Here is a 25,154-nt window from a genome sequence, read left to right as displayed (position 1 = left end):
GCATAATTTCATCTCGATCGGTCCGTCTCTAATCCGCCGGTATTAACTCGCTCTCGTCTTCTTGTTTGCAGAATGCGGCGGAAAGAACTTCCACTTCGTGCACGTGTCGGCGGACGTGGAGAGCGTGGTGAGCGGCACCCTGCGCTCGGCCTTCGAGTACAGCGGCCAGAAGTGCTCGGCATGCTCGCGGCTCTACGCCCCCGCCGCGCTGTGGCCGCAGATCCGCGCGCAGCTGCTGGAGGAGCACCGCAAGATCAAAGTGGGCAACGTGAGTGGGGCTCGACGCCTTCGCAGCGGGGGATGACGGGATTAGAGCGCGCGCTGGCATGCGGCTAATTCCCGTTTAGATGAACGTGTCTTCGCTGATGTCCCCCGTCCTCTGATGGACGGAGCAACGAGCTGGTAGGCGCTGCGGCGCAGAGGCGCCCCGAGCACTCACTACCCTGACATGCTTACTTGAAACACCGTCCCTGCGACGTGTCCCGAGGGTGTCACATTACGAAGGGGATTTAAAAGAAGTCCGGGATTAAGGATCCGTCCCTGCTCTTTCATCCCTGTGTTGTGCTGAACGATCTACCAGTGCGTGTTAATAGTGCTTTAAATCTTTCCCAAATGTTTAATCATTTTTTCTTTCCTTATTCACAGCCTGCTGAAGACTTTGCGACTTTCTTATCCGCTGTCATTGATGAAAAGGTATGTGTCTCTTACTTTTGTGCATGAGTCACGTCTGTGCAAATCTTTGTTCCAATGAATGAGCTCAGCTCAGCCAGCCACGTGATATCGTCAGGTGTGAGTGCATTTAGGATTGCCTCACTTGGGGTGGGTGCACCTAGAGCTTCCATCACATGACTAGGTGGGAGCGTATATATGGCTGCACACAGGGCTTTAAGTGGGCCGGGTCCTGCTGGTACTCAGCACCAGCAGTTCTAAAAAGCAGGTGATAAGACGGGTCCCTATCGGGCTATCCATTTTTGCCCTCACCTTCAGAGTGAAAAAAACTTACTTTTGCAGCAATACCACATTTCACTGCCTTTGAGGTAACTTCAAAGAGACTCGTTATAGTTCTTTCACAATCTCAACATTTCAAAACAATATTGTTGCTTAATTATCTTATGCAACTAGCAACCATTGATAAAGTCAATAGTCCTGGCTTGTTGTATGTGTAATGTTACTTGTATTATATATTTGGATTCAATCACAGAAGCAACAAAATACCGGGTGGGGGGGGGGGGGGGGGGGAGACAATGCTATGTACAGATTTTTTGTTTACTCGGTTTTACGCCACGCTCTTAACTGCATCTGCCACGCCCCCTTGAGAGCCCCTCAGTTTTTTCATTCCACTTAAAGCCCTGGCTGCACACCACATGGCATCCCTGGAGAGTGCACTTCGCCGCTCCATAACATCGCCATGTGTAAGGTAAGAGCTCATACATACCAACCAACCTCCCCAGATATGACATCACAAGCTTTTGTAATACACAAAGGGACCCACACACCACACCGTAACCAGTTGTGAGAGTGCATGCATTACACCTTACATAGATGGCATCACCATATGCCAGAGTGCAAACATATCATCCTGCCACACCATGTCACCAGGTGGCACAGTGGTCACCGTACTCTTGCTGCGCTGTATGACCTCCCTTGGTGCCAGAGTACACACAGTGCTCCCCAGCTGTATCGTCCTCACCCCTGCGCTTCTTTCTCAGTAAACTCGGCCATCGTGTGAGCCTGCTGGAGGGACTTCATCTTTTACCAACCTGTTCATCATCAGAGTTGAGGTCTGATGACCGGGCAGCTAGTGTGCACCTCAAATCTGTCACTGACTCTCGTCCCATACTCTGTGGCGTGTGGCAGTGACTATTAATCCAGGGCCACAGCATTTTTAACTGCCCTCCAGGGGTAGTGACAATGCCGCCCGACACCCAAGTATTATAGGTCCATTCAGTCTACATAACGGTCCACTTGCCTTCCTTATGCATGGACTTGTTGAAAACCGCTTGTGTCGTGCTTGTGTGTGTTTCATTTGGGCTGAGGGACTATTATGGGCCATGTGGACACCTTGTGCATGCCTGCACAAGGTGAAAGGCCTCTACTACTGTGCCCTTTGCAGGCCGCAACAAATAACCTGATGCTCTCCTGGGATCCACCCTTTCTGAAACTGGTATACATATGAGCACCTATATTCCTGCACTCCTCAAGGAGTTCATCGTGGGTGCTTCTCCAGTATTACACCTGCCGCTGTCGAAAGACCGAAAACGAGTGCCCCTTAACCAGTTTTTGAACACTATTCATCTGTTTCCTGCCTGGGCAGGTGGACAGACCGCAAGCACCGTTGACTTCGCTCTTTGGGATCCGTGTTGATTAGGCACTGGGTTTTTGGGTTCAGAGGTTTTTTACTTTGCAACTGAGCATTCAGCCCACTGAGTTCCCCAGCTGTGCACCCACAGCCAGATGTACTGAAATGAAGGGCCAGATTCTTTCATGGTAGGATTGGCACTGTGGGAACTAAACCATATTCCAAAATTTAGACAGCCTAAAGTTTACCTCAGTCCATTCTCCCATGGTTTACTACATCAGAGACGATGTTAAACCTCAATTCCATGAGGTGGTGTGTCCCCACGTTACAACACCTCCCCAAGCATCAATTAGCAGAGTAAAAACAGTTAATTAAATAATCGGGTCCACTCAATAATTGAGTTCTAGATCAATGAAAATTTAAAAGGGTTTATTCCAAACATTCAAAAGAAGGGACTCTGCACTGCCCCATGCCAGAATCCTGTGGTGATAGCCACAGAAAGGACCCATCCAGTAAATACAACTGCTTAACTAAGGGGGAGGATAGCAAACAATGTGGAATAAAATGTATAGCATCCAACGTAAGAACTGATTGTATGACTATATATTTTGCAAAAACATTTGTGTTAATGCCTGTCTCACTGCTCAATAAAAAATATATTTAAAAAATAATAAATAAGCTGTTCTAAGTCAATGCCATGAAGGCTCTCAAATGCAAAGTTATACAGAATATATAAAGATCAGAAAAATATTCTAAATGTCAATGGGCAGCAAAATCATAGGGAAATCAGGCAGCATCCTACGCAGCATAGGAAAGCTCAGGGAAATCTCTGGCTTATCCCTAAAATCAAGGGGTTCTTCTACACAATTCTTGCATAACATATTCGAAAAACTGCAACATTGTTCCTGGTGTGAGCAAAAGTATAATTTCTTTAGCAAATCAGAATTTAAGAATAATGCAAGTCATTATCATAAAACTTAGGCACCATACAATTCCTAAAAAAAAAAAAATTAACTCCCTCTCTTCTAATGTCATCTGAAGATGTTTGGAAAAGTATGACACATTGAATAATAAAAAAGTTCAGTGAGTGAATAGACGTGATCACAGCAAAATTCAGCGGAAGGTGCCTTGAAAAACGTTACAAGTCACAGAAAACAGGGAAAAGTTCATTGAATACAATGTTATAATATTGGAAATAAATTACTACACATCAGCTTGACTGTGCTCTGTGGGACTTTTATCAGGATGATGTGCGAGGGGGCACGGAGGAAACGAGTAAGTGACAGAGATGGCATCCATCTTGTTTAAAATGGGGATTTAAATGGATGTAGCCTGACTAAACACATTAATAACTACTTCCACACATGATATAAGATTTGTTTCAATTGTGACTATATACATGCAGTCTATATATGTAAAATCATGAGTAAAATTGCATATTATACGTTATTAATGTACAGCAATATAAACTTAAAAGTAATCCCACACTATATAGTATCCTTTTTGTCTGGCACCGCTGCCCAATCGACTGGAGCGTCGATGAACACCGCAAACATTTTACTAAAAGGCCCAACAAGTTCCACGGTTGTCCAGTCTGACCCATATACAGCTCAATAAGATACAATTGGATATGGGGCAAAGGTTGTAGAACATCTATTGCCTAGTACTAAGGAGCTGTACATATTATTTTGGTCAGCTCTTGGTCACAGAAGGTGCTGGCAAATGTTAGTATTTTTGTGTCTCATATTTTCAAATGCTGCTTTTACTTACCTCTAAATAAAAATCCAATGTTCTTACAAATAAGAGCACGTATGCCATTCAGTGCCATTCACTGTTATTTACTGTGTTACACAGTATCTGAGTGTCTAACCCTTACCACTTCTAGGAATAAAGCGTGGCTTTTCACCATCTCTGCCTAGGGAGAGTCCAGTGCCTAAAGGCAGTAAACTGGTTACCATGTTGAAGTGCAATAGAACTTGTGGCCCTGACCGTGGTAAGAAATTATGCACAGAGGATATTACTCAGTAATAACTGAGCAGCCTCAGAGAGTACGAAAAGACCCCCCCTTTGCATGACACAGTAGGTGATAGTCACACAGAGCTCCATATTGCATGACAGCTTGAGTTGTATGAGCTCAAGCATGGATCCTGCTGCATAAGGGGTGTGAGTACACACACACAGCTATAGCACCATATGCTGTCACCAGGTGAGTGAACACAGAGGCCGTGGTAGCACTCCATAACTAGTTGTGACTTTGCGCAAACACTCCCTGACACATGGCCCAACAAGTTTAACCGTACGAGCTGGGCTTTCAACAGCAAGTCTTCAAGAGAGCTGAGAGTACGCACAGTGCTTTCTCACCACATTATACTGCTATGTCTTAAGAAGACATATAGCCCCACTCTGTGGCTTAATTTCATGGAATAAATGTAAGGCTCCCTGACTGCACTAATGTTTTCATATGTGAGAATACATGCAGGGCTTTGTAACCCAAACGGGATAAACCAGTGTGAGAGTGTACTTGGGACTCTGCTTCTGCGTGGTATTACTGATGGATGGAAGTACACAAAGGAATGGCCTATCTCAGTGACATCCCCAGGTGTTTGAGAGCACCCATAGGTCCCCATCCACAAGTACCACACTAGAGGTGAGACTATATGCAGGGTTTCCTTGTAAGAGTGACATAGCACAACAGGTGCAGTGCTATGGAGGCCCAGGAGTGAGACTGTCATGCAGCACCCAAATACTGTTTTTACTGCCCGTCAGGATATGAGGGGCCCAGTTTTCTTACTTGACTACATGAGGATTTAGCGCTGACATCACCGAATGTGAGAGTGAGCACGTTATCCCTGCAGAAGTAATCGCAGCTATTATGAGACTACACTGAGCTCCAGTACAACAATGCATCTCAGCAGTCAGACAGTCAGGCCTGGTCCGTTGCAAGGACATAGGTTGTGAGAGTGCACACTGTTTCAGTGACATCAGAAGCCTGAGTCCTGATCGACTCTTCCATCGTATGTTGTCACCAAGTGTGAGAGTGCACATCCCTTCTGTTGCACTGTCATCTCTGTGCGTAAGTGCACATAAAGGTCTCACCTTCTCTCATAGTATTCAGTGAGGGGGGACCAATTGTGAAAGAACACACAGGGCTTCTTGTCGCAATTTTATGTCCAAGTGTGCGCACACACTAGGCTATCTCACCTCATGAAATCACTGGGTGTTAGACTGCAAATACACCTCTCCTCTTTCAGTGACATTTTAACCTGCAAAATTACAAACCGGTTTACTTGTCAAATGGATTAGACATCACCAGTTGTTACTACAAGTTGAGCTTCCCCACCATACAACTTCACTTGATGTGAGTAAACTGTCCAGAGTCCTTGCAACATAGCCAGGTGTGAAAGTACACTTAGGATTCCCTTGCTGCAGTGACACTTGTGTGCATACTCCACCAGTAGTAAGATGGACGCCCACAGAGCAGTGACATAGTCACTTGTGAATACACAGGGTTTTCCCATTGAAACTCAGGCGTCACCAGAACTAAGAATTAACAAACAGTTGCCACTGTCAAGGTAGGAGGTTCATACAATGCACCACCTGTAGTTGATTTAACCATGTGTGGGTGACAAGTGACATCAAAACATTGGTGAATGTACAGAGAGCTTCCCTGTTGTGTGTAAGAGTAAATGCAAGACTCCCACGCTACAGTAACCTCTGCAAATGTGAGAGCACAGACTGTGCTCCCCACTGCGTATGTTACCAGGTGTGAGAATAAAGGCGTGCTGTCCTTACAACGTGACATCTTTCGTTAGTGGGAAGCTATTTGCCCTCTGAGATCACCAGTGGTGAAGAAAGCCAGAGCTTCTCTGTTGCAGCGCATTAAGTCTGGCCTAAATCTCTGGTCAGGGTGAAAACCATAATACCATTTGTGCCTGCTGGAGGGAGAGAGTGTAGTGATATTTAAGAAGCAGGCATGGGGAAGAAAGTAGAGTGATGGCATAGAACCTTCAGATTTCCTTACACCCTCTGCCTGATTGGACTGAATGTTTAATGAGATGGTTGAAATTACAAGTCTGTGGTAAGCTTTGCACAATAGAAGTGTACCCCATCTCTCACTGACTTTTTTCTTTTTCCTCCTTTAGTCCTTCATGCGCATTAAGAAGTGGATCAAACATGCAGAATCATCGCCTAATCTAAGTATACTGGCGGGGGGCAAGTGTGATGACAGCATTGGCTACTTCGTTGAACCTACCATAATAGAAAGCAAAGACCCAAAGGAGGCCATCATGAAGGAGGTGAGATTCTATGCCGCTGTTTTGTGTGACCCTTGTCTTACCTTGTGGCCACTGACTGTCTTTCTCAGCGGATCTGTGACAATCCCACTCTATGCGTCCTAAATGTGTCCCCATAATTCTCCTTTCCTTGGATCCCTTGATTATCTTGCGTTGAGCTTCCTGAAACTCACGCTTTCTCTGTGGCTCACTGACCGTCCTGCTTTTAAGGCCTGACTCTGCCTTGTGGGCAGTCAAACCGCTTGACATCCACTTGAACTGGCACAGGAGGTCCTTTCTGATCTGTTTTTTCATACAGATGAATGGAAAGGTTATGCAGAACTATTACTCATTACTAGACTTTCCCTTAATGAAAGGAATGTACTGTATGTATTGTAAATACAGTAATTTCTAAACAGACTCCACAGGGCATAGTTTGTTTAACCATTATAGAGGCTTCAGGATTCATTTTCAGGTCTAATGTGCTCGAGCTGTAATGCTTCATTCAGTTGTCACTGTGGAGTCACCTGCTTTGTTTCCACTGTTTCCATTGGTTTATGGGCCTGATATATAATTCGGTGCGAGCTGAAAATCCCTTCCGTTTTTCGGAGAAGTTGTAGAACACGGAATAGAACCTGCCTGCTTAGTTACCTTCACCATGATATCCCTATAGTCAAGGAAATTTAGCAGGTGTACTCTGTATTTATTACCACCTCTGGAAATTGGAGGGTTTTCAGTTAGCACCGAAATCTCAATCAGTCCCACAATGTCTCTCATGCACTCCACTGGTGTTATTCTCAGTTTCACAGCAACAAGAATAACAATGTGTTATGATCGAAGGACGCTGTCTCGATTCATTGACCATTTGGAAGGTGAACAAGTAATTATGCTATATGTCTGACATGTCCCAAAGTTCGGATAATGTGCTTCTGCCTTGAGGTAACTTTTGATAATTAAGAGATACAGTGTAGGACGACAGCGAAAGGGCAGACACACGCAGTCCCATCCAGAAGATCAGGTCAAACCCAGGCAACCTTGAAAGATCCATGAGTTAAGCATAATAAATACCTCCATCCATCACCCAGTTTGGAGATAGATGTAGGACTGAGTGCAGAGAACAAAAGTGTCTAAAATAGCACCAAGAGTAGAATTAATCGGCTGGTCAAATGGACATGCTTCATCCTGAAGGTTCTACTGATGGGCCTGGCAAGTGAGCGCCCAATAGGAGATACATAGGGGGATAGGAAATCAGTTTGTGAACAGCACAAGCAGCAGCTTGAAGACTGGTCAGAGCCTCGTTCTCCTTTGTACAAACAGAGACAGGTCCACTGAGGTCTCCTGTGTAGAAAAAAACAGAAAAAGAGGAATGATGCGAAGGACGAGACTTTATAAACGAGGGAATAAAATGGAAGTAAATGAAGCTGACTTTATGGAATTTCATTTGGTCACCTAGGGAAATTGAGTCTCTTGTGGAAGAGCTGTGAATGTGTATAGGTCTAGCCAAAAAGCCTTTTTATCATGCTGGACAAAAAAAAGTCAGTGGTGTTAGCCTAACATAGACGTCTTTGCAGGCAGGTATGGCACTGTCAGTTTGGTGATGTTGGACACTCAAACATGTAGAGCCTTGGTAATTAGTTGTAGCGTTGGATCATGAGCAGCATCAGTTTTTGGACATGCCATAGAAAGTTGATGACCATCTTCCAGCCTTCAGGCCCTTGGGAGACACTGATGCGTTTTTTGGTATTGTTGTTTTACTTCTAGTAGCCAGGATTTTTTACTTTTAATGGAGGTTCACATGCGCTCCCACATAGGTGTTATAAATGGAAAGTGGTGGTGCCCTTCCGTGTTGTTCAGGCTGAGGTGTTGGTGGAAACATTGAGGTAAGAACCCAGTTTAACGCAAGGAGTCATTTTGGATAAGAAACATGTCAACCGTTTAAAGTACATTACATGAAATCCAAAGGTCACCGAGAGCTGGCAGAGAAGTATTTTATTTAGCTTTATTCTGCTTTTCTGGAGGCCACAGAGAGGCAGATCAAATCTCTGTATGTTCGAGGCATGTGGGCTGCTGAATTCATATCTGTGCATAGATCGCCGCCTAGTGTTGGGTCCGGATGTTTGCACGTTGTTGTCCTGGAAGAGTCTTCGAAGTATCCTGAGATAGGTGACTCCTCCCCTGGACCACAGTGCGCATGGGCATCCTCTCCATCCTCAGATTGTTTTTTTCCGCCATTGGGTTCGGATGTGCTTATCTTGACTCAAGTTAGGGAAAACTTTTTTTCAGGCCAAAAGGCCTTTAGTTCGCGTCGGTACTGTTCCCGATCGGTATCGACAGTTACTTGTTAGTTTACTGACTTCAAGAACAACTTTTTCGCATCATATCCGACCATCGACCCCAACATCGACGATGGAATCGAGGACACCATTCAAGCTGTGTCCTGTTTGCAATGCGAAATATCCCCATGTCGACGTCCACCCGGTGTGCAACAAATGCCTTTCACCGGATCATGACGAATCCACATGTATGGCCTGTGCCCGATTCCGATCCAAAAAGACTCTCCGGAATCGACGAGCAGCGAGACTCGAAGCGCAGCAAGCTGCACCGGCCCCGACCAACATCTTCAGCGCCGAGGACGAAGATGTGGAAGGCATGGAGAACCTACCCTCCAGCCCCGCTTCCGAACACGATTCCGGATCGGAAGACATCGAAGACCAACTCTTTCACAGGGAAGAAGCCGACACCGAGGTAGGAGACTACGATGAGGCCTTAGGGGCCGAAGAAAGTGGCTCCGGTGACGAGCAAGGCCTACCCGTACAGACGGAGGATATCCCAGTGCGTCAGTCTATGGCTCCGGTCGAGGGATCGCCTTCGGGCCTTACCCAAGACCTATCCCGCAGTTCTTCGGCCCCGCCCTCTGGCCCGGCCTCGGACATTCAGCGAAAGCCATTAGTGCCCAAAACGACTGGTTTTCCTTCCTCGAAACCGAAACCAATAGTCGTATCGGTTCCGCAGAAACCGAAACTGAAATTGACACTGGTCGGATCGAAGCCCACTACACCTTCGACGCCAGCCAAACCCGTCGGCACCGACCGCACCAAACGGGACTTCGGTGCCGAACTCGCAGCAGCCAACGTCGGCGCCGACACACGGAAAAAGGCCATCGGAACCGTCAAACCGCCTCGGCACCCGGCACCGAAACAATCGGCTCCGGCCACGAAGGTCAAAATGGCCGCTGCGTCGCACACCACTTCGAAAGCAGCACCTAAGGCCCAATCATCGACGCCGTCGACAGCTACTACCTCTCCTCGACTCGATGACCCCGTGGCCCCGAAGAAGTCCACGCCTGCCTCTACAGAACCGCTCGGCGCCAAAGAACCGTCGGCGTTCCAGGTGCGTCAAGTTGCAGCGTCCTTGCAACGCATCAAAGAAAAGGCAGCCCTCCAGGACACGTCGGGCTCCGAGCCGAAAAAAGCTCAAAAAGCTTCTCCAGCAACACCCGACATCACTTTTGGCCTGCCGCCATCCACGGCGCCCAAAATGTTTGAAATCAGAACACGTGTCACCCAAACTAGGATCACACCTGCCGAACGCTCTCCCACGGAGACGTCACCATCCCACATCATCGATGCCGACACCGGCAGAATTATGCTCCACAAGCGGAGAATATCTTCCGAGCGAGCTTTGGACTCCTACCGGATTCCGCTAAAGAAAAAGCTGCCGGTGGATTCGGAACCAGTTCTTTACGAACGTCTCCATACCTCTTACCTAGATCCACAGCCCTTCTCTCCGACACCCTCCGAAACCGACGTTTTGGAGGACTACATGGGTGACGACGTCCCCTACCCTAGGGAGATGGATCCTGAAGGCCAACAGGACCCTGACCAGGCTTGGGATGACCCTGTAGACCCGGGTGCACCTATGGATACACAGGACACGCAGCTATATGGCGCGAAAACGTCTCCCACAGAGGACACTGCCGCATTCAACGCCCTCATTGAACGTGCTGCGGCCAATCATGGTGTGCAACTCCACTCTGACACAATCGAGGACGATTTTCTAATGGATACTTTCGCATCCTCAGAAAGGAATATCAAAACTCTACCCATGTTGAAAGGTGTCCTCAAACCAGCAAAGGACATTTTCAAAGAACCCACCAGGGCAAGAGTAATAAACCCCAGGATCGACAAGAAATATAGGTCGGCGCCTGGGGACCCTACGTACATTAGAGGCCAGTTGCCTCTGGATTCCATCGTAGTCGCTAATGCTCGCAAACGGGCGCACTCGCAGACAACTGGGGATGCTCCTCCCCCGGACAAAGAGTCCAAGGTGCTAGAGACCTCCAGCAAACGGGTTGCAGCCCAGGCAGCTAACATATGGCGTATTGCCAATACCCAGGCGCTCCTAGCTCGCTACGATCGCGCACACTATGACACATTAGAAACCCTACTCCAACATCTCCCTGACCAATACAAAGAGGGAGCAGAGATCCTCATCAGGGAGGGACAACTCCTCACGAACGCATCCATCAAGTGTGCACTGGATGCCGCAGATACAGCTGCCAGAGCAATAAACACCAGCGTCATGCTACGACGACACGCCTGGTTACGAATCTCCGGATTCCAACCTGAGGTTCAACATAACATCCTCAATCAGCCGGTCAACCCCGACTACTTATTCGGACCAGAGGTTGACACCACCCTAGAAAAAATAAAAAAGGACACAGACACTGCAAAGTCCATGGGGGCTCTCCAAACGCAGACCTTTCGGAGTGGCTCCTTTCGTCGCCCCGGAAATAGAGGAGCAGGTAGAGGACAGGGGTCACGGCAAACCTACAACAAGGGCAACACACAAAGTACCTACGATAAAAACACCCGGGGTGGTTATCGTGGCTCCAGCACAAAGGGCAGAGGACGCGGATACGGCAATACCAGGTCCTCCCCCAAGAACAAACAGTGACGCCCTCTCCCTTCCTCCCGACCACATAACACCTGTCGGGGGGGAGGCTACAAAGGTTCCTGTCCACGTGGAACACCATTACCACAGACAGGTGGGTCAAAGATATTATCGAACACGGTTACTGCCTAGAATTAACCTCCACTCCACCCACAATACCGCCAAAACACCGTCCTATATCCTCAGAGCACTTAGCGCTATTACAGCAGGAAGTGCTAAGTATGCTGGAAAAAGGCGCAATAGAGGTCGTACCCGCACTCGAGCAAGGTACGGGGGTGTACTCCCTGTACTTCTTAATACCAAAAAAGGACGGGTCACTCAGACCTATACTAGACCTGAGACCCCTCAACCGCTACATTCTCTCAGAGCATTTCCACATGCTCACCCTACAACAAGTCCTCCCGCTGCTCAAACAGGGAGACTTCCTGGCCACGCTAGACCTCAAAGATGCGTATTTCCACATACCCATTCACCCCTCACACAGAAAATATCTCAGGTTCACTATTCAAGGGCAGCACTACCAATTCAAGGTTCTTCCCTTCGGCGTGACAACAGCACCCAGAGTTTTCACAAAGTGCCTAGCTACTGTGGCTGCACATCTACGGAGGCAACACATTCACGTCTACCCTTACCTGGACGACTGGCTTGTTCAGGCAAAGTCAGCCCAGCAATGTGCCAGCCACATGTCCCGCACCATTCACCTTCTTCACAGTCTGGGGTTCTCACTAAATTACCCAAAATCACATCTCCAACCCGCACACGTACAACAGTACCTAGGTGCGACCATAGACACTCTGGCAGCCACAGCTCAGCCAAATTTAGTGAGGATCAACAGCATGCAAATGCTGATTTCCAAGTTCAAACCCCAACACTCCCTTCCTGCGCGGGTGTTCATGCAGTTGATAGGCATGATGGCCTCCTGCATTTTCATAGTCCCACACGCGAGACTACATGTGCGCCCGCTTCAGGAGTGCTTAGCATGTCAATGGAATCAGGCTCACGGGCAACTAAAAGACCTAGTGTTGGTGAGCGGTCGGGCATACAACTCTCTGCATTGGTGGAATCCACAAAACCTTTGCAAGGGCCGACCGTTCCAAGAGCCTGTTCCACAAATAATACTGACAGCGGACGCGTCTCTCCAGGGATGGGGAGCTCATGTACTCAACTACACAGTGCAGGGACTATGGACAATACAACAAAAGAAGATGCACATCAACCTTCTAGAACTGATGGCAATCTTCCTGGCAATGAAAGCATTCAAAGTACACTTGTGCAACAAAGTCGTGTTGATCCGGACGGACAACATGACTGCCATGTACTACATACAGAAGCAGGGAGGAACACACTCTCCACAGTTGTCTCATCTGGCTCAGAGCATGTGGAAGTGGGCCATTCAGAGGAACATGTTCCTCATGGCGGAACACCTCCCCGGCAAGGACAACCAGATGGCGGATCTGCTCAGCAGACACAGCCACCAGATGCACGAGTGGGAGTTACACCCATCAGTACTCCAACCGTACTTCCAGCAGTGGGGTCATCCAGAGATAGACCTATTCGCCACAAGCGAAAACGCAAAATGCCAAAGCTTTGCCGCCAGGTTCCCACATCCGCAGTCGCAGGGCAATGCGATATGGATGAACTGGTCCGGCAGATTTGCGTACGCTTTTCCCCCAGCGCCATTGATACCGCTGGTGGCACGCAAACTGCGACAGCACTCACTGACACTCATCCTGGTTGCTCCAACATGGGCACGCCAGCCATGGTACACCACCTTTCTCGAACTTTCCGTGGTGCCGCATCAAAGGCTGCGGATCAAACCCACGCATTTGACGCAGAACCATGGAGAGATTCAGCACCCAGATCCGCAACAGCTGAACCTTGCAATCTGGCTCCTGAAGTCCTAGAGTTTGGCTACCTAAACCTGCCACCTGACTGTATGGACATCATTAAGGAAGCTAGAAGACCCACTACCAGAGCTTGCTATGCAGCCAAATGGAAAAGGTTCGTAATTTATTGCAATAACAATGACATTAACCCGCTAGACGCATCCATCCAAAACATAATCTGTTACCTCTTACACCTATACCGATGCAATCTGGCATACACCTCAATACGTGTCCATTTGACCGCAATATCAGCCTATCTCCAGAACAGGCAGCACCTCTCTTTATTCAGAGTGCCTGCCATCAAAGCATTCTTGGAAGGACTCAAACGAGTAATTCCTCCAAGCCACCCACCAGCTCCAATGTGGAACCTCAACTTGGTCCTCACACGCCTGATGGGTCCACCCTTCGAACCTCTACACTCATGCGAAATTCAATTCCTAACCTGGAAAGTAGCTTTCCTAGTAGCGATCACTTCTTTGAGGAGAGTTAGTGAACTCCAGGCACTAACCGTTCAAGAGCCATTCATACAGGTTCACGCCAACAGGGTCGTACTACGTACCAACCCCAAATTCATGCCCAAGGTGATATCGCAGTTCCACATGAATCAAACTATTGAACTGCCTGTTTTCTTTCAAAACCCACAAACTGTCGCAGAAAGAGCACTCCATACACTGGATGTAAAGAGAGCCCTCATGTACTATATAGACAGGACTAAAGTCTTTAGGAAAACAAAACAACTTTTCGTTGCCTTTGCCCCACACCACAAAGGTAACGCCATCTCCAAAGCAGGTATAGCCAGATGGATCGTTAAATGTATTCAAATTTGCTATCAAAAAGCTAAACGCACATTAACGATTCCCCCACGAGCCCACTCAACACGTAAGTTAGGGGCCTCCATGGCTTTCCTGGGAAACATTCCTTTGCATGATATATGTAGAGCAGCCACCTGGTCCACTACACACACATTTACCAAACACTATTGTGTAGATGTGCAATCAAAACAGCAGGCAGCTGTAGGACAGGCTGTTCTCAAAACTCTTTTTCAGACCGCTGCAGCTGGCACTGGTAGCCGCCGCTAATAGAGGGTACTGCTATATATTCTATGCACAGATATGAATTCAGCAGCCCACATGCCTCGAACTGAATATGCTACTTACCAGTATGCATCTGTTCTTGGCATGTAGGGCTGCTGACATTCATATCGCCCACCCTCCTCCCCGGCGCCTGTAGCAGCTGCAGCTCTCAGAATTACTGTAAGCATGGTCATCACTTTCTGTATCTACTCCATCACTGCCACAATGGCGAAAAACAATCTGAGGATGGAGAGGATGCCCATGCGCACTGTGGTCCAGGGGAGGAGTCACCTATCTCAGGATACTTCGAAGACTCTTCCAGGACAACAACGTGCAAACATCCGGACCCAACACTAGGCGGCGATCTATGCACAGATATGAATGTCAGCAGCCCTACATGCCAAGAACAGATGCATACTGGTAAGTAGCATATTCAATTCGGTTGCAATATGTTATGTGTATTTGTAAAGTGCACTATCGTGCGCAAGGGTATCAGATGTCTGTGCCTAACACTGCCTATTAAAGATTGGTTAATTGAAAACCTAGGTGTTCAGCCTCTTGTGGAATTCAAGAAGAGGGGAGGAGGCTCTGATGTTGAGCTGGAAGTCCTTCCACTCCCTGAAGCGATGTAAGGGAACGCTTGTCCTCCTGATATACATCTGTATATGCGTACGATGTGTGTGAGTAGTCCGTGTGCAGGGGCTGGGAACAAACATGATTTGTGTTTGGCCAGACATTTACTTTTTAGCCAAGTTGTTCTAATGGCATGTTTGAGTTGCTGGGCGTTGCAGTATATAAAGAAGATATTGAAAAAATCTGATGAAGAGTGTGAGGTGGATATGGTACGGTTTAAGAATTTTAACATTTTATTCAGTGGCGGCTGGCATCTACTGAGGGGGGAGCGGGCAAAGAAAATAAATAAATAAACCTGATCCTTCCGGATGATAACCTCCTCACTCCGACCTCTTCTGCAGTGCAGGCCTAGCATACTTCCTCAACCAATCCTGGCCTGCTCATGTGCTGTTAACCAGGAGGCGAGCAGTGCCTGACTGGTGGGAGCGGCCTCTCTCGGCGCTCCAGGCGGCACTGGATGCCTGCACTTGCTCTCAACCTAGCAGTCTTAAGACAGCTGGGTTGAGAGGTTTAAAGTGTGCATGTCTGACTAGTAGTCGCAAGGCGGCTGGCAAAAAAGACATGCACACTTTGATCAAGTGCAAAGGCAGCCCTCTGCCCACCACTCCTCCCTGCTGTCACTCAGCAGGCCTTGCCCCCCCCCCACGCTCAGTTCAAGACGGGAGGATGAAAGATAAAATGGTAATGAATTATAATATCGTTCATCTCTGGGTCTTTGGGGGGCACCTAAGTGGGGTGACGCTCCTCTGCTCCAATGGAGGAGCCTCCCCTGATTTTGTTTGGCGTGGCTGTGGATTTTAACAAGTTGATGGTACTGGATACTACAGCCTCCTAGCCTGACAAAAGTGAAAGTTGTTTGCCCTTGTGAATTTTAAAGTGGGGAGGCCTGAAAGGCACCCTGCCACTATTGACAAAAGTTAAACAAAGAAAAACTACTGATCAGCTGCAAGCAATTTCCAATTACGCCTTGGCCTGGAATGAGGGGCCAGAGGCCCCCTGGACTGAGGAGGAGAGTATGCCTTAGGTGTACCCCTAACCAGTATCACCTGATAGTTCATATTGAATGTCATTAGTGAACTCCTGAGCATCTCCTTTCAATTTGCCTAGTGTCCACTTAAGTAACCCATAAAAAGGCCTGCAAAACAAGACTGGGCAGCGAAGCATTTTTGAAGCCATCTTAGTCCCTAAACCTTTCATGTGACAAATGTTTATGGTCAGGATCAGATGATTTTCCATAAGTGGAGAACCTGGAGGCACCAGAATATTGTCAGCTACCTTCGAGTACTTTTATGTGCAATATGTAATTTGATATAGAAAAGGCAGGATGTGAGATGCTGACTAAAAAAAGTCCAGTACACTCCATCAAAATTTTGCTAAGGTTTATTGGTATCACCTTATATTTGTAATGAACCAATTTTAGAAGCCTTGTGTCTTAGCTACCTCGATTTTTAACATAATAGGATTCATTCTGATTTGGCGCTAACCTGAATCAGATGCAAGCTCAGTGTGCACCTGAATCAGGATTACTACACAATCACAAATTGTAGAACCTATGGGTTTTTGCACACACGATTTTTGGTAGGAAAATCCTAAAGCAAATGTTGAGAACAAAAAGTGCACATTTAGAGATTGCGCAACTGGGAGTGGGGAAACCGTGCAAAGGGTAATCACCATTGCAAAGTTCGGAACTCAGCCTGGTGTGCAAATTGTGTACCCAGAAAAAGCCATACAATTTACCTGGTGCTCATTTTCCCCTCAGGACTGCAATTCACTCATAATGAGGTTCTAACTTGATATATAACCTTCAATTCCTTAAATATATTGATTTGGCCACCACCAGACAAGCCCATCACTGACTTTTATTGGACCTACTAAGCCCAGTGGCGTAATACAAAATGATGGGACCACCCTGCAGAGTGTGATGAGGGGCTCTTGTATCTCACAGATATTCATTGGTCTTGGGCTTAATGGGACCCCTAAAGAGTTGGTCTTCCCCTGGGTAGTTGGGGGATCACTGCACCACAGTAGTTTCAGGGCCGTACAATACACCCCTGTCCAGCCTCACTTGAACGTTTCATAAATTCCGCTTCTCTTGTTGTTCAGCACCGGGCACAGAGCTGATGCCATTTTAGCTTGTGCATAATTCAAGGCCCTTTTTGTTTTTAAAATCTCTTTCATGTAACCTACAAAGCTCTGCCACACCATATAGGCTAAGCAAAGATGTTTCCAAGATGTGTTTTATGGAATGTAGTGGTCCAGCAGAGGTTTGAGAGTGGTGTCAGTCTTTCCTGTTGGTCTGTTTTTGCACAACCATCCCTGCCCCAGCCATGATGTCCTTTTGGTGGCATTGGCCTTTCGGGTACTTTTCCTTAGATCCCTGGAAGCCAGTCTGTTGCAAGACTGGTGTTATACTGGTCATGGGGGTGCGGTTTGTGTCCAATAAAACCGAGTGAATTGCTGGTGAATCTTTGAATAAATTGAAATCGCATGGATACATTGTTCTCCCTAAATGTACATTTCACAGCTTCTGCTATTCTCGCCAGTGCAGTCAAAACTCTCAAACTGAGCGTCTGCCCTAAACAATTCTCAACAAGTGTGTTTCACTCTGCAGGAAATCTTTGGACCAGTCTTGACAGTGTATGTGTATCCGGAAGACAAGTACAAAGAGGTGCTGGAGCTGATAGACACAACGTCTCCTTATGGCCTCACTGGGGCAGTCTTCGCTCAGGACAAGTAGGTGTCTAAATGTTCAAGTAGGAATGAGACCGTTTTTCTGCAGAAGTGGAAAGGTGCCCTTAAGATTTAACCCTCTGAGCAAATTGATTCAATGTTATTGATTTCACCATACCTGTGGGGGGTATTCCTTGTGATCCTGGATTACTGAGCAGAATTCTTTGTGGGTGCTGTTGTTTATTGTTTGTGTATCCGGAGACACCAATACTTTTGCACTTAATTTGGGTAAACACGGTGCTCTTGATAGGCAGGGGTAATGAAAGCGGGCAGACCGTGCTTGCAGTAGGGGCTGGTAGAGGTCTCACAGTCAGACACAGCTCCATACAGTAAATAACACAATAAACTCAATGTCTATTCAGGGTAATACCTTCATTAGAATAATGAGTTTTTTTGACCGGTAAATAAAAGATGCATTTAACTGTATGATGCAAAACGAAAAGCAAAAGATGCAAGCATTTCTGGATCTGAGATCCAAGCCCACTTGTCTTTATACGGTTTATTTGCCAGGTTCTAGATGTTCTGTAACATTGACACATGGCCACTGTTATTCGCTAGCCCTAGTTTGTTTTTTCTAAAGCACTGCCCCTGTGGTCATTGTTATCCCTGGTGGCTGCGCCCAGGTTGATTCTGGGAACTTTGGGACTCTACTGGCAGCCAATGTGGTAAAAACGGAAGAGTCTCAGTAAGTGTGACAGGCATGCCAGAGAAAAGCATGTAATGTTGCAACCGTGCCATGATATGTTTAGTCCTCTGTTTTCAGGGTCTCTGGGTCCGGCGCTAGACAATTCAGTTTGCTCACATCATGTCCCTGGTACTCAATGTTCGAGGCATATGAGCTGCAGATTTCACACTTGCGCATAGATCGCCATCTGGTGTTGGGCCCGGATGTTTGCAGTTTATTTTTCCTCTTGGAAAGTCTTTGGAAGTCACGAGTTCGGTGACTCCTCCCTTGGATCGTATTGCGCATGGGCTTCGGCTCCATCCTCAGATTGTTTTTTCCCGCCATCGGGCTCGGATGTAATCTTCGCGCTCCGGTTCCGAACAGCTTCCAGTTCGACGATCGACGCGCAATCCTCACCCCAATTCGCGGTATTGTTTCGAACGCGATCTCCCCACTCGACGCGACTTCTCATCGGCACAGACCTTCGGTTCCAGTCGTCGACGGCGGCCTTCGGGCTACCCAAGCTCCGGTCCTGGCTAATGGAAAGGACTCCATTTAAAAAGTGCCCTCGATGTGGGTCCAAATTCCCCCACACCAATCTCCATGAGGTATGCAATCTCTGCCTCTCCCCTGAACACGAGGCTCGAGACTGTCCGGCGTGCAAGTCCTTCCGGTCCAAAAAGACTATTCGAGACCGAAGAGCCAGAAGAACCATGGCACACTCCTTGACAACGATTCCGGACGACATCTTCGGAGAAGGCGTCGACGCTCCAGAACATCCTCACACCGACGAGGGACTCGTCAGTGCCTCCGAAGCCGACGACTCAGATGTGGAGGACATCACTCCGGCACAGAGGGTCATGAGTACTAATCTACCCCCCCCCACACCCTCGCCGGCACCGAAAAAGGCTTCGGTCACGCCTTCGCCTGCGGGCCTAGGCAAGACTAGAGACACTGCTTCACACACCGCACCTTCGGGCCCGGTAAAGAAGCCAAGTAAGCCTTTCAGCGGCTCGGGCTCGAGCCAGCCCACCGTCGGTGCCGATAAACACTCTTCGGCACCGAAAAAGAAACCGGCCTCCATCTCGACACCGAGCCCCACACCGAAACACTCGGGGTCGAAACCCAGCTCTTCGGTACCGACACCATCTTCGGTACCGACCAAAGCACACAAGGCCACCGGCACCGACACTTCGAAGCCGAAACCCATCTCAGCGCCTACCAAACAACCGGAATTTCGTAAGCATGGTTCCAAACAGCGAACCGGCACAGAAAAACATAAGAAACCAACGGCCCCGACGCCTTCGACGCCGACGGATCAACCAGCCTCACCAGAACTTTTTACACCGGATCTCTTACAAAAAACATTAATCAAGGATCCCAAAACTGGACATTTAATGCTCTCTATCAAAAAGAGACAATTGGAGAATCCGGCTCCGCCTCCACCTCCAAAGAGAAAGGACTCTGCTACCTCCCCTTTCAGACTACCTTCCCCACCTCCTCCACCGCCTCCACCTTCTCCTCTTCCACCTCCACCGCCCTCTCCATCCCCACCTCCTCATTCCCCAACTCCATCTCCGGATGATGATGATCAGGGGGATCCATATGACGACATAGGGGATGCACCCCAAGATCTACCTACAGGGGACCCCACCCCCACAGGATCCCCAGACCCATGGGACGATTATAATATCCCTGATGTCCCTAACGTCCCACAGGATGATCTTTACCTTTCCAGACCTTCTCCACCAGAAGACTCATTGGGGTTCAACCACCTATTGCAAAGGGCGGCACACTATCACGGGGTAGATCTACACACCGACCCCGTATCGAGGATTTCCTCCTCGATACATTCGACACCACACATAGGACCACCTCCATATTGCCTATGCTCAAAGGAGTTCTAAAGCATGCGCCAGAGGTCTTTAAGGACCCAGTCAGAGCCAGGGTCATTAACCCGCGCATCGAGAAGAAATATAAATCTGCCCCTACAGATCCCTCCTACATTAGAGGGCCTGCGCCACTAGATTCTCTAGTAGTCTCCACCGCACGTAAAAGGGCCAACTCCCAGGCATCAGGCGAAGCACCACAACCTGACAAAGAGTCTAAACTCTTGGACGCATCTGGCAAGCGTACTGCATCCCAAGCTGCCAACATATGGCGTATCGCCAATACACAGGCGCTACTCGCCAGATATGACAGGGCCCATTATGACGAATTGGAAGCCATAATGAACCATCTCCCTGATAAATATAAAGCTAGGGCCAACAAACTCAATTCAGGAGGGCAAAACAATTACTAATACCTCTATACGTTGTGCCTTAGACGCAGCAGACACAGCCTCTAGGGCTATCAATACTAGTGTCCTTCTCCGCCGCCATGCCTGGCTAAGGATATCAGGTTTTAAACCCGAGGTACAAGCCTCCATCCTTAACCATCCCTTTGACCAGGAACATCTGTTTGGCCCCAAAGTGGATGACGCCCTGGAGAAAATGAAAAAGGACACGGACACGGCAAAATCCATGGGAGCCTTACAATCTCACCCTCCCAGATGCTCCTTTCGCCGCTCTTCCTTTCGGAGCACATCCAGAGGCTACTCCTCAGACTCCGCTTCCACTGCATACAAATCCCCTACTCAGTCCACGTTTACAAGGGGTTACCAAAGAGGCGGCTACAGGGGCAACAATAACAAAGGCAGAGGCAAAACAAATACCGCCCGCTCTGCCACCGCGCCTCTCCAATGACTTCCCTCCACTTCCCCAGACCATCACACTCCGGTCGGGGGCAGGCTCCAACATTTCCTTCCGGTCGGGACTACCATCACCTCAGACAAATGGGTAACACAAATAATTCGGTCCGGCTACTGCCTAGAGCTAACATCTACCCCCCCAAACATTCCATCCAGACAACGCCCGATGTCACCAGAACATCTACGGCTATTCAAGCAGGAGGTAATCTCCCTCCTAGACAAGGAGGCAATAGAACATGTTCCAACCAACCAACAAAATATGGGGGTCTACTCCCTGTATTTTCTCATGCCAAAAAGGGACGAAACTCTATGGCACATCCTAGACCTTCGCCCCCTAAACACATACATACACGCAGACCACTTTCATATGGTAACGCTTCAGGTACTTCCGCTACTTTCCCAAAACGACTTCCTCACCACTTTGGACCTAAAAGATGCTTACTTACACATTCCAGTGCACAAGGCCCACAGGAAGTACCTCAGATTCGTAGTGAACGGCCACCACTACCAATTAAAAGTGCTCCCGTTCGGAGTCACAACCGCACTATGAGTATTCACCAAGTGCCTAGCAGTGGTGGCAGCACATATGCGAAGACAACACATTCACGTCTTCCCTTACCTAGACGACTGGCTAATAAAAGCCAGTTCATACAATCAGTGTGTACAACACACACACACCACCATCCAGCTACTTCATCAGCTGGGCTTCACGATAAACCACGAAAAGTCCCATCTCCACCCATCCCACATAAAACAATATCTAGGTGCCACTATAGACACCTCAAAAGCGCTCGCCTACCCCAATCCTGCCAGGATTGCAAGCATCCAGGCTCTGCGCGCAAAATTTATAGCACAACACCCCCTTCCAGCTCGGGTGTTCATGCAACTAATAGGGATGATGGCCTCTTGCATCTTCATAGTACCTCACGCAAGACTCCAGATGCGTCCTCTCCAAGAGTGCTTGGTGCACCAATGGAACCAGGCCCAGGGTCAATTAACAGATCTGGTGTTGGTAGACGGTCGTACCCATCGCTCTCTGCAGTGGTGGACTACCACAAACCTTTCCAAAGGTCGACCGTTCCTGGACCCGGTTCCACAGGTAGTACTAACAACAGACGCATAGCTCTCCGGCTGGGGAGCTCATCTATTACATCTCACCGTGCAATGCAAGTGGTCACCTCAACAGAAGCTACTCCATATCAATCATCTGGAGTTACTAGCGATCTTCCTAGCCCTAAAATCCTTTTAGACACAAATTTTGGGCAAAGCAGTCCTGATCCGCACAGACAACATGACAGCCATGTATTATATTCAAAAACAAGGCGGGACACACTCTCCACAGCTCTCTCAATTAGCACAGAGCATATGGAGATTGGGCCATACCCCGGAAAATCTTTCTCCTAGCCCAGCATGTCCCAGGAGTACAAAACACTATAGCAGATCTACTCGGAAGACAAACACAACAACTCCACGAGTGGGAACTTCACCCGCAAGTTCTTCACCCATACTTTCAAATGTGGGGGCATCCACAGATAGACCTCTTTGCCACCCACGAAAACAAAAAATGCCCAAGCTTCGCCGCCAGATACCCACACCCATTGTCCAAAGGCAATGCGATATGGATGAACTGGTCAGGCAGATTTGCGTACGCTTTTCCGCCTCTCCCACTAATTCCATTAGTAGTGCGCAAACTACAACAGCACTCCCTCATACTAATATTAGTAGCGCTAACTTGGGCCAGACAACCGTGGTACACCACACTACTGGAACTATCGGTAGTACCACATCAAAAATTACGCCTCTCTCCACACCTCTTAACCCAGAACCATGGAGAGATCAGACACCCGGACCCAGCTCAGCTCAACCTTGCGATCTGGCTCCTGAAATCCTAGAATTCGGATACCTAAATCTTCCTCCTGACTGTATGAACGTCATCAAGGAAGCTAGGCGCCCTACCACTAGAGCGTGCTACGCCGCCAAGTGGAAACATTTTGTTATCTATTGCCATAACAACACCATCAATCCACTAGATGTGTCCATTCAACACATCATACACTACTTACTCCACCTACAAAGGTGCAATCTAGCCTATACGTCCATTCGACTACACCTCGCAGCCATAGTAGCTTACCTACAAAACAGGCAACATCTCTCACTCTTTCGAGTACCTGCCATTAAAGCCTTCATGGAAGGCCTTAAAAGAATAATTCCCCCCAGAGTGCCACCCTCACCTGTGTGGAACTTAAATATTGTTCTCACCAGACTAATGGGACCTCCTTTTGAACCCCTACACAAATGTGAACTTCAATTCCTAACATGGAAAACCGCTTTTCTTGTAGCCATCACTTCCCTCAGAAGGGTCAGTGAGATACTAGCATTTACTATTCAAGAACCTTTTCTACAAATGCACCATAATAAGGTGGTTCTCCGTACCAACCCAAAATTCCTCCCCAAAGTCATTTCTCCTTTTCACCTAAACCAATCTGTAGAACTACCAGTATTCTTCTCGCAACCACAAACTGTTACAGAAAGAGCTCTTCACACACTAGATGTCAAACGAGCCTTACTCTACTACATCGAGAGAACACAACCCTTCCGTAAGACCAAACAACTGTTTGTCTCTTTCTCTCCACCACACAAGGGCAACCCCTCTCCAAATCAGGGATAGCTAGGTGGATTGTCAAATGTATTCAAATTTGCTACTGTTGGACCCGGCCTCGTGGCGGGGTCCCGAACCCTCCTACCAGACCACACGGGGGCCACTCCAACCCTTCGGGGCCCCCCTGGATTGTACCCCGCTACCCGCACCAACCTGCACGACGCAACCCGCCCCGGCCGCGAAGCCCCGACATCGAGGCACCAAGATCTGCCAGGAGGGGGGTCAAGTGGCCACTCCACCGATCCCGGAGGAGGAGAGTTTCGATGGGGCCTCCAGCCATCCCCCCAACGCCTGGTTCCGATCACCCTCCGGCCTCCCTGGGCGCTGGCGCCCCCTCCCGCTGGGTGTCTGGACTCTCTCAACCCGGCCCCTCCGACCCCCCAGGCACAAGGGTCCGGACATCAAAGGGCTCCAGACCTATATCTGGGGCAGGCCGAAACCAGGACGGCAGTTGTATCCTGGAGTCCAGAGCCCTGCTGATCGAATCGCGGCTGACCCTGCGGAGAGAGACTCATTGCCTGTAACTAAGAACTCGAGCCCTGCTGACTGCGTCGCGGCTCCCCCCCCTTGCTGAGAAGAAGACCCTCACGGAACATCGGAGCCCTGCTGACCTCGTGGCGGCTCGACCTCGCTGGAACCACCATCGGAGCCCTGCTGACCTCGTCGCGGCTCGACCTCACCGAAGCGACCCCTCGAACCCGGCGGACGACGTCCCGGGCTGTTACAGAGACTGTCCCGCTACCCCCGTTCCTAACCAAACCCTGAGACTCTTTTGGATCCCTTGATCCGCCTGTAAATATTGCCACGGTGACCTACCCTCAATCCTGATAAACGACTTGTGAGCATTGATACCCTGGTTGTGTCCCTTTGTGGTGGGAGGGGATTACTTGGCTGTACGATCCTAGGAAAAGGACCTCGCCCAGGAGGCTTCTCAGCGGCGCTCGGCTGCTCCTTACGGAACGGTGCCTCTCGGGGTGGTCAGTCCGACACCATCTGACTCCCCGGAGGTCGCCCTTCTAACATTGGTGGCCAGCGGTGCGATCCGAGCCTGACGCAAATCGTACAGCGAGTAACTCACCCACTACCTACCCAGACACAGAGAAACGATGAGCAACCAAGAGACCACCCCGACCGCGGAGTTCCAACAAGAACGGTTGGAGGAATATACCCATAAGGAACTAAAACAGTTTTGTAAAGACAAAGGCATCGCGACCACCGGATTAAACACAAAAGAATA

General features: G+C 48.5%; 1 protein-coding gene across 1 annotated transcript in view; it reads left to right on the top strand.

Moving 5' to 3' along the window:
* Window positions 1-25,154, top strand: part of ALDH4A1 (aldehyde dehydrogenase 4 family member A1) — a 229,373-nt gene that overhangs the window by 169,551 nt on the left and 34,668 nt on the right. Inside the window, exons 10-13 of the mRNA XM_085609038.1 lie at window positions 72-268; window positions 646-693; window positions 6,442-6,594; window positions 17,727-17,848. Coding sequence (XP_085465164.1) covers window positions 72-268; window positions 646-693; window positions 6,442-6,594; window positions 17,727-17,848 — 520 coding nt within the window. The remainder of the gene's footprint in view (window positions 1-71; window positions 269-645; window positions 694-6,441; window positions 6,595-17,726; window positions 17,849-25,154) is intronic.

Source organism: Triturus cristatus, chromosome 1_2 (assembly GCF_964204655.1).
Source record: "Triturus cristatus chromosome 1_2, aTriCri1.1, whole genome shotgun sequence".
NCBI lineage: Eukaryota > Metazoa > Chordata > Amphibia > Caudata > Salamandridae > Triturus > Triturus cristatus.
This window is presented reverse-complemented; position numbering and strand designations above follow the sequence as displayed.